Below are 16,642 nucleotides of genomic sequence, written 5' to 3'. Positions count from 1 at the left end.
AGTTACTTGTGCCAAAGATTTATAATGTAAAAACCTATTGCAATCTCAGTATCAAGTTTCAAAGAAGAGTTACACACTCAACTGGCTGATTAAAGGAAATATTTAATGCTTCTTTTTGGCTGGTCAGGGAAGCAGGATAATGTGATCTAGAAATAAGAAATCCAAGGTTTTAAGCTGGAATGAAAGCAGTACTTTAGAGGGTATGAATTTTCACTGATTAGTCCAAAAATTAGGAATAAAAACCTAGATATTCAACATTAACTATTTAATATTTTTATAAGAGGAAACTACCTGAAAAACAAAAGGAAAAACACAAACATACATGTGTGTATCTTTTTTCCTATCCTTAGGGACCAATGTTTGTGCCAAGGACAATGGGAGATGTCAGCAACTCTGTCTTTATCGAGGAAATGCCCGGAGAACTTGTGCTTGTGCCCATGGATATTTGGCAGAGGATGGAATTACTTGCCTAAGGCATGAAGGCTATTTGCTGTATTCAGGGAGAACAATATTAAAAAGTATACATCTTTCTGATGAAACCAATTTAAATTCACCAATAAGGCCATATGAAAACCCACGTTATTTCAAGAATATCATCGCCTTGGCCTTTGACTATGATCAAAGAAGAAAAGGTACCAACCGAATCTTTTACAGCGATGCACACTTTGGAAATATACAGCTTATTAAAGATAACTGGGAAGACAGACAAATCATCGTTGAAAGTAAGTATAACAATTTATTTTTCAGTAGTTTGGTGGAAACAGGTGTCATTTGGCTTAGTAGAGAAGTTTGAGGGGTCACTGCATGAATGCAACTATATCCAAACCCCTAAAAGTCAAAGGAGCAATTAATGGCTAGCATGTACAGCATATGTAATTATTAGTTTCTAATCATGGAACTTTCAGTATATTCCTTTCTGTTTCTTATAAATGCGTATTAAAATTCATGGAAAATATGTTTTCAGTATAAAACTCACGAATCTTATTTTCTTCCAGTGGATGAAATTATGTCTTTAAGAATATCTACCTAATTATATTCAGTGAATAGATTTCTCGTATTTTTATTTTCTTAAATACCAGAGATTACTTTTGTGTGTGTGTATAAATAGATATAACAGTCTTAGTGAGAGAATGTTATTAAAGAAATGGCCTAATATTTAAAAAATATTTTTAATATTTTATGGGACAATGACCCAAACATAATATTGTGTGGGTTATCTACATAATTTAAAGAAGCCACTTTCCTGTCATCTGTTTTCAAGGATTTTCTTCATATTCTTCACGCAACATCTCTCTCTTTATCTTTATGTGGTTTCCATATATTCCCCACTTTTCCAATTTCACTATACTGAGGTCAGTCTTTTTCATTACTTTTTAAATTGCAAAATATACAAATTTATTTTAAAGTGTTCAAGTAATATAGATTTAAAAATGAAGTTTCTGCCTCATCACTGCAAGATCAATTCCATTTACTTGCTTATAAGTGATGGGGGTTGTGCCTCCAGAATTTTCTTTATACATGTGAGTATATTATTTGTAGTTGCAAAAATGGAATGCTCCTATATGCAGTGTTCACTGCTTTTTTGACTTACAGTATATCTTTAAGAGCTTTCATTTCAGTACCTAAGGCTCTGTCTTTTATTCTTTTGAAAGCCTGTATCTATCCTAAGGATAAACTAATTTATTTAACCATTTTCTTGCTGACAAAACATTTAGGTTGTTTTTGGTGTCTTACTACCTACAGTGTCACAATGAACATTTGTGGATACAAATATGTTTCTTCATACATGTGTTTCTTTAGCTTAGAATCCTAGAAATAGAATTGCAAATCAGTGTTTTTAATTTTTTATAACTGTTCAAATGTCTCTCCAAAAAGACAATATCAATTTAACATTTTCAGCAACTGTTTATAAAAATACCTATTTTTCCCACGCTTATGCCAACAATCATCTTATCATTTTTATTAGCTGATGACTGTCTAATATGTAAAAAAGTCAACTTACATTAATAGACATTTACCTGGTCCCTAGTGAGATCCAGCATCTCCTCATAGGTTTACTCATGTGAAAAACAGGTATTTTACATCAAACTTTGTATTGTACGTTGCCATCCCAGGCGAGGCCTGCTACTGTTTATTTTGTTCTTTCAGTATTTATTATCCTTCACAATTCTTTTTGCCTATTCAAATCCCACTCAGCCTTCCCAAATGAGTTCAAGTTTGCAACTTCAGGCGTATACAGATAACACATACTTATTTCTTTATTCTCTAGGTTACTTGCTGATAATTTCATGCCAATCTGTAAATCCTATCACATGCCACTTTGGCTGCCCTGCGTATGTGTGTGTATGTGAAAATGCAGCTATAGCTGTACTAGTCATAGGGTGCACGTATATCTGAGACTGGTTGATTCTTTGGGTAGATCTCTGTGAAGTTTACATTCTAATACTCTTTGGTCCTCCATTTTCCTAGACTGATACAGTTCAGAGATTGGAGGTGCTCACATGGCCTCCATAATCTAGTAATTAACTTATTTACTTTCTGTGCTCTAGAGTCTTTGTCAGGCACCCTGGATGTAAAGATGACTGTGAGTCTAGAGACTTTCAGAAGTCGCAGTTTAAGAAGAAAACTACCAGTAAACAAACATTGAAATTTAATAGAATCCATAAGATACTAAAGATCCATAGTGGAGGATGCCACTGAGGTGAGGAAATTTAAGAGATTAATAGGAGTCTGTCAGCTGATTGAGCCCGGTGAGGAGGAAAAGAGGGGGAAGGATTCTAAACCTGTGGTCTTCAAGTGTGGTTCCTGGGGATCTGAATACATGGTCAAGGAGTCTATGAGATCAAAACTATTTTTATAATAACACTAGTGATTTGCCTATTTTTTTTTTTTAACTGTGTTGACATTTGCGACAATGGTGCAAAAGCCATGGTGGCTAGATTGCTGTGACCTTAGCACTAATCAAGACAGTAGCACCAAACTGTACTAGTAATCACTGTATTTTTCACTGTCACTTAAGAGCAGGAATAAGAAAAGAGCCAGTTTCATTTAAGAACATCCTTAAAGACAGAATAAAGAAATTAATTTCATTAAATGTTGGCCTTTCAGTACACATCTCTAATTTTCTGTGTGATGAAATATACATAAGTCACTTCTGTTGCACTCTGAAGTATAATGGTTGCCTGAAGGAAACCATGTATTTCTGTCATTTAAAAAAAAATTTAGAACTTCTTTTTGTACAAAATTTGTTTACTTATTTTGGGAGGGAAGTAATTAGGTTTATTTATTTTTAATGGAGGTACTGGGGATTGAACCCAGGACCTTGTGCATGCTAAGCACGTGCTCTACCACTGAACTTTGCCCCCACCATTTCTGTCATTATTTGACTTCATGCTGCTTTTGAAGAACATCATTTTTTACTTGAAAGAATAAAGAATAAATTATGGTTACTCAAACCTTGGTATGTGGCAGAATGAATACAATGAGTCTGTCACTACAAAGAAAATGACCTACAGTAATTGTTGCAAATAATAAAAATCAAGCTTTCAAGTATAAATTAAAATTTGGAAGATACGTATCCACCACGAGAAGCTTAAAAGCTTCCCAATACTTAAGGGCTTTTCTGATGAGATGGATGGTGACATTACTAGTGTGATTTTTTGGGTATTGCATGCTGATATTGTCAACATTTGGAAGATACGCATAACTTAGGGAACCAGGATTTTCCAAATGACATGATAAAATCATGCCTAGGTAAATGATCCATTCGAAGTATGGTAAACCAACAAATTTTAATGCAATAGGGTATGAAAAGTACATCATTATGGTTTCTGATGCCACACTGAAACTAACTTTTAAGTAACTACCACTTGTCGTATGTTGTAGTATAAAAGTATTTCCAGAATTATCTGAAAAGGCTAAAACCCTGCTCCCTTTTCCAACTTACTAGCTCTGTGAAGGTGGGGAGGATATAGCTCAATGGTAGAGTGCATGCTTCACATACACAAGGTCCTGGGTTCAATCCCCAGTACCTCTGTAAAAAATAAATAAATAAAAACCTAATTACCTCCCCCAACCAAAAAAACATAGCTATATGAAGCTGGATTTTTTTTTTTTTGCATATATTAGCTACAACAACACAACAGATTGAAGAAGTAGATGTGAGAATCCATTATCTTCTAGTAATCCAGACATTACACAAATTTATAAAATGATAAAACAATAGTCTTATTTAAAAAAAGTTATTTTGTAGAAGATGCTATTGATATGCAGTCATTTCATTTTTATTTTTAAAAGAAATTAATACATATTTAAAACAAATTTTCAGTTTAAATTTCTAGCATGGTAATAGCTATAGACATAATTAAATACACAAAGTTTTGCTGGTGTCTTCAGTATTTTTTGAGTCTAAAAGTCCTCAGGTCAAAAAGATTGCAAACTATTCTTCTAGACTATGGACTTAAAAAATTTTAAGTCTGAACCTGTGGAAAAGCACAGAGTGGACAAGGACTGAAACATCATTTGGTGTGATTAGAATATGGTTATATAGCATGATTTAGTTGAGATCTTGAGTCCTATAAAGGAGTCAGAGATGGAAGGATTTGGTTGGCCAGGTGTTGAAAAGAAGTTTTATTGAGATATAATTTACATACCATACAATTCATTCATTTAAAATGTACAATTCTTAACCTTTAAAATTAGGTTAAAAAATATAAAACATAATATTTGCCATTTAACACTTTTAATTTTGCAATTCAGTGACTAATTACATTCATAATGTGCAGCCATCACCACTATTTCCAAAATATTTTTTATCTCTTTAAAGAGATAAAACTGTTTAAGCAATTACTCCTCATTTCCCCTCCCTGAATTCTCTGGTAATCATGAATCTGTTTTCTTTCTCTATGAGTTTGGCCATTGTATATATTTCATATAGGTGGAATCATACAATATTTGTTTTATTGTGTGTGGTGTATATCACTTAGCATATTTTGAATTACTTGGCATATTTCACTTAGCATAATATTTTGAAGGTCCATCCATGTTGTAGCACGTTATCAGAAGTCCATTCTTCTTTTTAATGGCTGAGCATTGTTCTACTGATGTATAGACCACATTTTATTTATCCATTCATCTCTTTATGGACACTTGGGTTGTTTCTACCTTTTGATTACTGTGAAAATTGGCTTACTAATATCCAAGATAAGAAGTTTTGATTTTGCAAGGTACATATATAATAGGATTTTTTGTTTTATGAGTGTCACTCTATGATGTATTGATGAAATTTAAGGCCCATGACTGACTGAAGGCAGAAATGCCATAGGAGCTTGTTGCCATTTTACAGGTCCTGCTTCCACAGTGGTTAATTAAACTGGAAAGAATATAATCAAAGCGTACGTACAACCAAGCCATTCTAATCCTTCCATTCAAAATCAAAGTGAGTAAAACCAATGACATATTAGTGCCTGTAAGTATAAACTCACATGTGTAGTAAAGAAGTGAAACACAATGTCCAGGACTTTGGAATCAATCAAGTAAGGATTCAGACCCCAGTTTGCTCTTTATTTCCTCTGTTATACTGTCAGTGTCCTCACCTATAGAATGGGAAACCAACTCCTAAATGTTTTCGTTAAGATTTTATGAGAAAGGGTGTGTAAAGGGCTTAAAAATAAGTGCAATTTTATCTAATTTAAAACTTTAAATTACTGTATTTATGACACTTTTGTGGAAATATTAGAATAGGTATCTTTGTCTTAAGTTATTTTTAGAATATGAATTACGGTAGTTAAACAATCAGAAATAATTATAATTACAGATATGAGGTAGTATATTAAGATCAGAGTAGAATTTTAAAATTAAGATTAGTCTACATTGATAATATACATGAACTTTTCTAAATACTCTTCTTACCACTGCAAACCCCAACCAAAAAGTTGCTAATTTGTTTAACCACTGCAGTTCTCTCGAAGTTTTAGAGAATTTGTAGTTTGATTTGCCAAACCAAAAATAAACCAAAATCAAACCCCTCCCCCCACCAAAAGGAGTTAATGGTACACACACACAGACACATACATACACACACACACACACACATATAATTGAAGTATAATCAGTTTACAATGTGTCAATTTCTGGTGTACAGCATAAGGCTTCAGTCATACATGAACATACATATATTTGTTGTTATATTCTCTTTCACCATAGGTTACTACAAGATACTGAATATAGTTCCCTGTGCTATACAGCATGAACTTGTTGTTTATCTAATTTTTATATATTGGTTAGTATCTGCAAATCTCGAACTCACAATTTATCCCTTCCCACCTCCCTGCCCTGCTGGTAACCGTAAGTTTGTTTTCTATGCCTGTGAGTCTTTTTCTGTTTTGTGAATAAGTTAATTTGTTTTTCTTCATTTTTATATCCCACCTACAAGTGGTATCAAATGGTATTTTTCTTTCTCTTTCTGGATTACTTCACTTAGAATGACAATTTCCAGGTCCATCTATGTTGCTGCAAGTGGCATTATTTTATACTTTATTATGGCTGAGTAGTATTCCATTGTATAAATATACCACAACTTTATCCAGTCATCTGTCAGTGGATATTTAGATTGTTTCCATGTCTTAGCTGTTGTAAATAATGCTGCTGTGAACATCGGGGTGCATGTATCTTCTCAAATTAGTTTCTCTTCTGGCTTACTTCACTTAGAATGATGATCTCCAGGTCTGTCCATGTTGCTGAAAATGGTATTATTTTATTAATAGCTGAATAGTATTCCATTGTGTAAATATAATACTACTTCTTTATCCAGTCATCTGTTGATGAACATTTAGGTTGTTTCCATGTCTTGGCTGTTGTAAATAGTGCTGCTATGAACATGTATCTTTTCACATTAGAGTTCCCTCTGGATATATGCACAGGAGTGGGATTGCTGGATCATGTGGTAAGTTTTTTTTAGTTTTTTGAGGACTCTCTGTACTGTTTTCCATAATGGCTGCACCAGACTACATTCCCACCAGCAGTGTAGGAGGGTTCCCTTTTCTCCACATCATCTCCAGCATTTATTGTTTGTGGACTTTTTGATGATGGCCATTCTGACTGGTATGAGGTGATACCTCATTGTGGTTTTGATTTGCATTTCTAATAATTAGTGATATTGAGCACTTTTTCATGCTGGCAGACATAAATACAAGTAAGATGTGAAATTCATTTTTGTCTTGGTATTCTAGGTGGTTTTTTTTTAGAGTTTTTTTTTAATTTAAGTATAGTGGACATTACAATATTGTTTCAGGTGTATAACACAGTAATTTGATGTTTATACACAATAAGTCTAGTATCTATCACTATACAAAGTTATTAAAATATTTGTAACTAGACTCACTATGCTGCACCTTACATCCCTATGACTTATTCTATAACTGGAAGTGTGTACCTCCTTGACTCATTACACCCAACCCCTCACCCCCTCCTTTCTCACAGCCACCAATTCGTTATGTCTTTTAGATTCCACACAAAAGTGAAATCATACAGTATTTTTCATTTTTAAACTTATTTCTCTTAGCAATAACTCTCTAGTCCCCTCAGTGTTGCAAATGGCAAGATTTCATTCACTTTTATGGCTGAGTGATATTGTATATATATGTATGTTCTGTATGTATAATCTTTGGACACTTAGATTGCTTCTATATCTTGGCTATTATAATGTTGCAACAAACTTAGAAGTACATCTTTCTTGTAATTTTTATTTTGTTTTCTTTGGATAAATACCCAGGAGTGGAATTGCTGGATCATATGGTAGTGTACTAATAATTTTTTTGAGGAATCTCCATACTGTTTTCCATAGTGGTTGCACCAATTTACATTACCACCAACACTGTGTAAGGGTTCCCTTGTACTACATCCTCACCAACACTTATTTTTGTCTAGATGATAATAGCTACTCTGACAGGTAGGAGGCAATATCTCTTTGGGGTTCTGATTTGCATTTCCCTGAGGACTAGTGATATTGAACAACTTTTCATGTGTCGACCGTTTGTATGTCTTCTTTGGAAAAAATGTCTATATAGTTTCTGTGCTTTTTAATTGGACTTTTAAATACCAAGATCTATGATTTTTTTAAAATATATTTTGGATATTGACTACTTATCAGGTATATCATGTGCAAATATCTTCAATTCAGTAGGCTGCCTTTTTGGTTGATAGTTTTCTTCACTGTACGAAAGCTCATTAGTTCAATGTAGTGCTATTTATTTATTTTTACCTTTGTGGCCCTTGCCTGAGGAAGCAGAGACCATGCTAAGACCATAGTCAAATAGTGGACTGCCTGTGTTCATCAGCAATATTGGCCTGTAATTGTCCTTTCTTATAGTGTCTTTATAGTGTTTTGGTATCAGTAATGCTGACTTCATAGAATGAGTTTAGAATTCTTCTTTCACCCCTTTTTTGGGGGGAAGGGGATAATTTGAGAAGGTTAAGAAGTACCAAACCTTTAAAGAAGAGGTGAAATTCACCAGTGAATCTGTCTGCTCCTGGACTTTTGTTTGTTGGGAGTTTATTATTACTGATTCAACTTCATATTAGCAATTGGTCTGATCAGATTTTCTGTATCTTCTTTAGTCTTGGAAGTGTATGTAGGAATTTATCCATTTCTTCTAGGTTGCTCAGTTTGTTGGTGTATTAATTACTTGTAGTAAACTGTTATCTTTCATATTTCATAAATTGTAAGGTTAGACTGGGTTCTTTCTTTCCTGAGGTTAGCCCGTATCACTGTAAACTTCCCACTTAGAACTGCTTTTGCTGCATCCCATAAATTTTGGATTGATCTCAAGGTGTTTTTTAAATTTTCTCTTTGATTTCTTCAGTGGTCCACTGGTAGTTTAGCCTCCACATGTGGTTTTTTTTCAGATTTCTACTTGTAAATTATTTCTAGTTTCATAACAGAGAAATGCTTGATATGATTTCAGTCTTCTTAACTTAATAAGACTAGTTTTGTGACGTGACATGTGATTTGTCCTGGAGAATTATTCCATGTGCACTTGAAAAGAATGTGTATTCTGTTTTTGGATGGAATGTTCTCTAGTTACCTGTTTGGTTCAAATGACGCATTAGATCAGGTGGACCTGTGGTTCGTTACTGATTTTCTGTCTGGATGATCTATCCATTGAGGTAAGTGGTGTGTTAAAGTTTCCTATTATTACTATATTACTATCAGTTTCTTCTTTATGTCAATATTTGTTTTATGTATCTAGGTGCTCCTAGGTTGGGTGCATAGATAGTTGTAACTGTTTTATCCTTGTTTGATAGCTTTATTATATGATGCCCTTCTTTGTCACCTGTTATAGTTTATTTTGCCTGGTATATAAGTGTTTCCATTTACATGGAATATCTTTTTCCATTCCTTTAAGTCTGTTTGTGTGTCTTTAGATCTGAAACAAGTCTCTGGGAGGCAGTATATATATAAAAATAAGTGTGGGTTTTAGCCACCAAAGCACACGGCAGAAGAAAGGATTATTCAAGACTATAGCAAGTCAAGAGAGGTGAAAGGGAGTGAGAGCCCAACTCCGAGACCCCCCTTAGATTCTCAAATTTATTGAACAGGATCTTTAAACAATCAGTGAGACACGTCTTTGGAATTTGAACAGAGCAAGACATAAGTCAAATCTTAAACAATTTAAGTAAAAGGTTAATAAACTGTTTCTAGGTTAAGATATGCTAAGAGATAATGAAAGGGCTGGGAGGCACAGGAATCTCATGAATCAAAGACAGCGTGTTCTAGGTAAGTGAAGCCTGCCCTGCTGTTCCCCCCCTCACCGCCCCGTGCAGTGAGGCCCTACAACTTATTAACCCATGACTGTGCTCCCACATGTCCCCCTTTTTTGTTTAAGTTTTTATCGGGAACTCTTGATTGGAGATCATCAGATTTTGGCGCTTTGAGGCAGTAATCACAGAGAAGATCAATTTGCAGACCATAGAGAAAACAAAAAGGATTAACAAGTGAAAAGCTCCAATAATCCAAATAGGTAGGTTGATGCTGTGAAACTAATGGGTGGGGTTTAGCCATTTTAAATTATCAGACATTTCTTGTTCAACATTTGATAGTTTCCTTTTGTGTATAAAGCAGTTGTTCATGTAACTGGGTAGACAGAGCGTCTGTTGGACTGAAGGTTAGAGGAGAATGCTCCCTGTAAATGCCTTTTAACCAAATCCCAGGAATGTTGGGATTTGGTTATAGAGCAAGGGGGTGACACATATTTTGTCATGGTGCCAATCACACACTGTGTGTCAGTAAGGGCTTGTTGTATCTCCAGGCCATTGAAGAGATGCTTCAACTGCTTGTAATCTTTGCATAATGCCATTATCTATTTGGGTTTGAGCAAGCATAGCAGGAGTAATGATATCATGACCTGATTTACAATTTTTGCTGTGTGTATAGATTTAGAAAGGGAAACTGTGGCTATTAGGAGACCAGACCCTAGTCATCTGATAGTGATTTACAGGTGGAGGGGTCAAATGATTGGACGGAATGTCTGCATCTGCTGCTGCAACAACAAAGGTAAGGTTGGCCTTTTGATTATCAGTTTTGGGGAGATAATATAAATAGGTCCAAGATTTGATAGACAATTAGGTGTATATAGATGGTTGTAAAATATACTGGAGGAAGGGGAGAAAAAAGAGAATCGTTTAGAATTAACCAATCACGTTGTTCCAGAAGGTGTTCTTGAGCAGGGAGCCAAGTGCCTCCTGCTCACCGGGTGTCACTGCTGCTTAGAGGAGGATCAGCGTCCCACTAGGAAACAGGTCTGTAGAGAGGAGGGTTGGTAATGTGTGCCCAGTATAAATGGGCTTGTGCTGAGGGAATAAAAAGAAAAAGAGCAGGAATGGTTTTGTGAAACCTTAGTTTTGTGATACCACCGCTAAGTACGCTAAGAACCTGTTCTCCGGAGTGGGAGGTGCTCCAACCCATTGCATGACTTCAGTGGCTTGTTGATTGAGTTTAAGTTGTCCCCAGGTCACATCTGCAGCTTTAGCCGTTCTCTGACAGGGGTTTCACTTGACAGTCTTGGAGGGAGAGATTGACCATCTAAGGAAGAGGACTGCAGGACTGATCTCTCCTGCTCATGGTAGGGCTTGACAGAATGGGCAGGGGTCCAGTGTGGTCCTGTAGGTAAGAGAACACAATCATATCTTCGTCCCCAGGTGACTAAGTCATAAGGTCCTTCCCAGGAATTGTTTTCATGTGTCACATCTTTACTAATACTTTTGCTCTTATAGAGGCTGCTGATATATTAAATGGCAATCTGCCACTGTGAGGCCTTGAGAATTGCAATTCAGAAAATTTAAAGTATATACTGCTTTGTGTAATATATCTGAGAAGAACATACCAGGTGTATTCTCCCTTTTTTGTTTTTTAATCTGAGATTTTAATGTAGAGTGAGTACGTTCTATAATGGCTTGTCTGGGGGGATTGTGAGGGATACCTGTAGTATGCTGTAATTCCCAGTTTTGACAGAACAGTTTGAATTTGGAGGCGATGTATCAGTTTGTCAGATTTGATTGGGCTTCAGGCCACAGGGATTAACTCCCCAAGACCTTTGTCCTCCAGATAATGATTGACAACCTGGACAGGCTGAAATGATTTGTTTTGCTTGAGATAGTTAACTGGAATTGTTTAACAAAAGACTTATAAAAAACTATGTAACCAACAAAGTGATCTGCAATGGCATTACCAGTGGTTAAGGGACCAGGTAAATTTGTATGAGATCTAACATGTGTAACAAAGAGAGAGTGTTGTCGTTTGTCTATAAGAGACTGGAAAGGAAGGAAAAATCAGTTAATTCTTTGATGGAGGCTTGTTCTATATTTTGAATAACATAAACTACGTATTGTAAATCAGCGACCAGGTTAGCAGGCTGGTGAGAGAAATGGTGGAGTGCCATAATGGCAGCCTTAAGTTCTGCTCTTTGTGTAGAGGCTTGTCCTGTAGAACTTACCTTGTGCCATTTTTGGTCAAACCAAACCATGGCAGATTGTTTTTTCAGAGCCGTCAGTGAAGACGGTAATAGCACCATGAATAGGTGTAGACACAACCTTTTGAGGTATAGTGACATTAATAAGGGCTAATTGTTGCAGTTATTTATCAGAGAGCAATGAATATATATATTGTCCTGTAAAGTCAGCTATCGTGGCCTGAAAATCTAGAGATTGTGTAAATGCTAAATTATATCTGGGTTGTAACCAGTTAATTGTTGACAACAGTATCGGCCTTTATATAGTAGAACAATAAGTGGTATGAAGTAAGAGTTTTTTTAAGGGACTGAGAGAGAAATATCCATTCTAAACGCTGAATACCATCAATTAATTGTCTTAAGAACCCTGTCTGGGTACGGAAGGTAGGAAATGGAAATAAGTAGGATAGCCTGGTTGCCTTCTGTGCAACTGCCGCTGTTGGATGGCCTCTTCACTGAGAGCTATTTGCTTTTTAGCTTTCGAAGTCAAGCTTTGGGGAGAATCTAAGGCATTATCTCCCTTGAGGATATTGAATAAATTGGAAAGTTGTCCCATAGTAATTCCCAAGATAGGGCGGATCCAATGAACGGCCCCTAAAATTTTTTGAAAATCTAATGTGTGTAAGTGTGTAGTGTCCAAGGTAACAGGCTGAGACCGAATAGTTCAGCTGAAGACTATTTGGCCTAAATATTGCCCAGGTGTTTGAATCTGAATCTTTCCTGGACCCATTTGAAGTCCTTGTTCTCAGAGAGAGATCTGCCAATGTTGATATACAGGAGGGAGTAGCCTTACAGGTGGGTAGTAAAGCTTGATGTACAAAATACTGACAAATTGTGGCACTATTAATTATTCCCTGTGATAAAACCCACCATTGATAACGAGCTAGGGGGCCTGATTGTCAGATTAAGGTAGAACGCAAAGCATTCACGGTCTTGTTCAGCTAAAGGCATAATAAAGAAGCAATCTTTGAGCTCGGCAACAATAACAGGCCAGTCTGCAGGAATTAAAGCAGGGTCAGGAAGACCAAGTTGTGATGCCCCCGCTGGCTGACGAATAGCGTTAATAGCCCGAAGGTCATGCAGTAATTGCCATTTTCCTGACCTTTTAAGAACGGTAAAAACAGGAGTGTTCCAAGGGCTCATAGAGGGCTCGGTATGTCCAGCTTCTAATTGTTGCTGAACTAGTGAGGTAGCTTGAATAAGTTTCTCCTCTTTGAGGGGCCACCTTTAAAGCAGGTGTGAGAGTTTAGTGAGGGTTTTATTAAAGCCGCTAGTACTTGTGTGTTTTTGTGCCCGCATTTTGACAAGCTTTGAATTTAGCAATGTCTGGAGCTTGAGTCCGTATACAGGATAGAGCGGCTGGGCAATCAGCATTAGCATTTTCATAAGCCATTTATTGAAGTTTATCTGTCTGGAAATGCTTTGTTTTAGGCAATTAACAAAATCTGCATAGGGCTCGGTGGCTCCCTGTCTCATAGTGGCAAAGGAGCCAGTTTTTTCTTTAGTATCGGGCACTCGAGACCAGGCTGCAATAGTGGAGCATTGTGGAAAAACTCTGCAATCTACCTGTGTTTGGCGTTGGACCGTTAGATATTGTCCAATGCCTTGAAGCGTTTCAGCCCTGATAGGAATGCCCAGATCAAAATTACATGTGGATTGCACAATCCAGCATGTTGGGCAGGGGTGAGCAGTTTTAACTAAGGCTTTCCAATCCCATGGAGTCATGGTATATCCAATTCCTATAGCCTCAATTATGCCTTTAGTAAGAGAGCTGTGTATGCCATTCTCAGCAATACTTCGTCTTAACTCCTTGAACACAGCAAAAGGGTGGGCTTCATGTCTAGGCAGCTGCCCAGGAGTAGCAATAACCGGGAAAGCATGAGGCCCTCCTTGAAACATTGTTGCATGACAGAAGGTTTCTCCATTTCTGTATTTTTTTACTATTTTAGCGGGAGGAGGCGGAAAAGGAAGATCATTTTCTACAAATGGTGGGGCAGAGGGCAGGGCAGGAGCAGGAAGGGGAAACATAGAGGCTGTAGGACCGAAACTCCAGGTTACTAATATATAGGTGGGAACCTTTTCCCCCGGTCATGTTTTCTCTTTAGAGTTCTTCCAGCTTGTTCCCATAATTCTAAATCTTGGTCTGGAAACCAGGGACAAATTTCATGCACGGTTTGAAGCAATTTAACCAGTTGGTCCTCAGACACCGTGCAATGGGCTGCTTTTAAAAGCTGTTGTAAGGTCCTAAGGTAAAGGAGTTGTTCTCTAGTCATTTGTTGGCCCATATTTAAAAGAAAAAGAGAGCTCTCCCTGAGTACCAGACATGTTGGCAGCTATCCCAAGAGAGGCGCTGCTGTCCCTTACCGGGATGAAGTGTTTTTGAAGTCCATACGATTTTCTTTTCTCTTCCTCCTGAAACGTGTGGATTCTGCAGCTGAAGACTATCACATCAGGGTCACCACTTCACGGTGGGAGAAAGAAAGGATTATTCAAGTCAAGACAGGGAGAGGGAGCGAGAGACCCACTCCCCGGGACCCCCGTAGACTCTCAAGTTTACTGAGCACGCTCTTCAAACAATCAGAGTGACACTCGTCTTTGGAATTTGAACAGAGCAAAGTGTAAGTCATAGATCTTAAGCAATTTAAATAAAAGGTTAAACTGTTCTAGGTTAAGATATGCTGGGAGGCACAGGAATCTGTTCTAGATAAGTGAAGCTTGCCCTGCTGTTTTCTGCTGCGCAGGGTGGCCGTACAACTTACTAACCCACGATGGTGCTCCCACCTGTGGGTTTTGTTTCTTTATCCATTCAGCCGCCCTGTGTCTTTTGACTGGAACATTTAGTCCATTTAAAGTGATTGTTGTTGGGTTATGTACTTTTTGCCATTTTGTTAATCATTTTCTGGTTATTCTTGTACTTACTCTGTTCCTCTCTACTTATTCTCTTCCTTTCTGACTTTCTTTACTGTTACGTTTGTGTTCCTTTCTCTTTTCCTGTGTATGTGTTACAGATTTTTTAGTGTGGTTACCATGAGGTTCATATGTAACCAACCTATACATATATCATTGTCATAGTTGCTTAAGTTCAGGCACTTTTTTAATGCTGTCCCCTTCACAATTTGTGTTGTGCTTAACTATTTTAGAGGGAGATGGTTTTACTTTTTATCTTTTAACCTTCATACTAGCTTTGTAGTTAGTTGATCCACTGTCTGTACTATGTTTGCATTTACCAGTAGGATTTTATTTCATATTTTTCTTGTTTCTAATTATGGCTTTTTCTTTTCTATTTAATGACACCCCTTTACCATTTCTTGTAAGGCCAGTTTAGTGGTGACAACTTCCTTTAGTTTTTGCTCACCTGAGAAACTATCTCTAACTTTCTAGATAAAACAACCACCTTTCTTCTAGTACTTGGAATGTATCAGGCCAGTCCCTTCTGGCCTGTAAAGTTTCTACTGCAAAGTCATTGGCTGGTTTTTGTGGGTTTTCTTGTATGTAACTTTTTAAGAATCTTAAAATCAGCAAGGAAGAAAATGTCAAAATTTAAATTATAACACATCTTGGTGTCGGTCTCTTTGGGACTCTGTGCTTCCTGGACTGGGATGTCTGTTTCCTATCCCTTACTCTCTCTTCTTCTGGGACCCCCTCTAATACAAATCTTAGTACGCTTGACTCAGAGGTCTCTTAAGCTGCCCTCATTTTTTAAAGTAATTTTTTACCTTTGCTGTTCTGATTGGATGATTTCCACTAGCCTGTCTTGAAGATCACTGATCCATTTTACAGCCTCTAATCTGTTATTTTAGTGTATTTTTCTTATTTCACTTACTGTATCCTGTCATTCTGATTGGTTCTTTTTACCTCTGTTGAAGTGCTCGCCAGGTTCATCCATTCTTCTCTAGAGTTTGGTGAGTTTATTTATGCCTCTTTCAGCTTTTTATCAGGTAAATTGCTTATCTGTTTAGTCAGTTTCTTTTCTGAGGTTTTATCTTACTATGTTATTTGAAATGTATTCCTTTGTCTCCTCACTGTGCCCAACTCTGTGTTTGTTTGTATATATTAAGTATATCAAGCTACATCTCCCAGTCTTTAAAGAGTAATCTTACATAGAAGGTATTCTATTGGGCCCAGAGGCACAATCCCCCAAGGCCACCGGAGCTGGGTGCTACAGGGGTGTGTGCTGTCCTTTTGTGGTTAGGCTGCAGTTGCTGCCTGGTACACTGAAGGGTGAGGTTGACTCCCCAAAGTGGGAGTTGCTTTGGAGGGATTCAGTTGTCAGCTGAGGATACCCACAAGGTGGGATGGCCCCTCAGAGGAGGAGCTGCTTTGGAGGGACACCAGTGTCAGCCAAGGCTGCTTGCCAGGTTGAGCAGGGAGAGCCACTCTTGATGGCCAAGGTGAGTGGGCAGGGTTGGTCCTTGGGAACACGGTACCTGGTATTAGCTGGGTGATGGAGAATGACAGGAGTGGTGCCTGCTGGCACCAGACCAGCTGGCTAGAAGGAAAGTTTAGTCAATGAATCTCCTTGAATGACCCAGGTGCTTTTTAAGCTGCTGCTTCTACAGTGGGACTTGGAGCCAGTGAGTTAGTGCACAAATGCTCCAAAGCAGAATTTGTTTCCTACAGCTCTCCAGTCCTCTTGG

The 16,642-nt window shown here is 37.3% G+C and overlaps 1 protein-coding gene across 4 annotated transcripts in view; it reads left to right on the top strand.

Moving 5' to 3' along the window:
* Positions 1-16,642, top strand: part of LRP1B (LDL receptor related protein 1B) — a 1,592,931-nt gene that overhangs the window by 1,169,016 nt on the left and 407,273 nt on the right. For all 4 annotated transcript variants that reach the window (XM_064484732.1, XM_031451350.2, XM_064484731.1 and 1 more), the window contains one exon: positions 351-722. In XM_064484732.1, coding sequence (XP_064340802.1) covers positions 351-722 — 372 coding nt within the window. The remainder of the gene's footprint in view (positions 1-350; positions 723-16,642) is intronic.

This window comes from Camelus dromedarius, chromosome 4, assembly GCF_036321535.1.
Source record: "Camelus dromedarius isolate mCamDro1 chromosome 4, mCamDro1.pat, whole genome shotgun sequence".
In the NCBI taxonomy this organism is placed as follows: Eukaryota; Metazoa; Chordata; class Mammalia; order Artiodactyla; family Camelidae; genus Camelus; species Camelus dromedarius.
The sequence above is the reverse complement of the archived record's forward strand: the minus strand, read 5'-3'. Positions and strand labels throughout refer to the sequence as shown.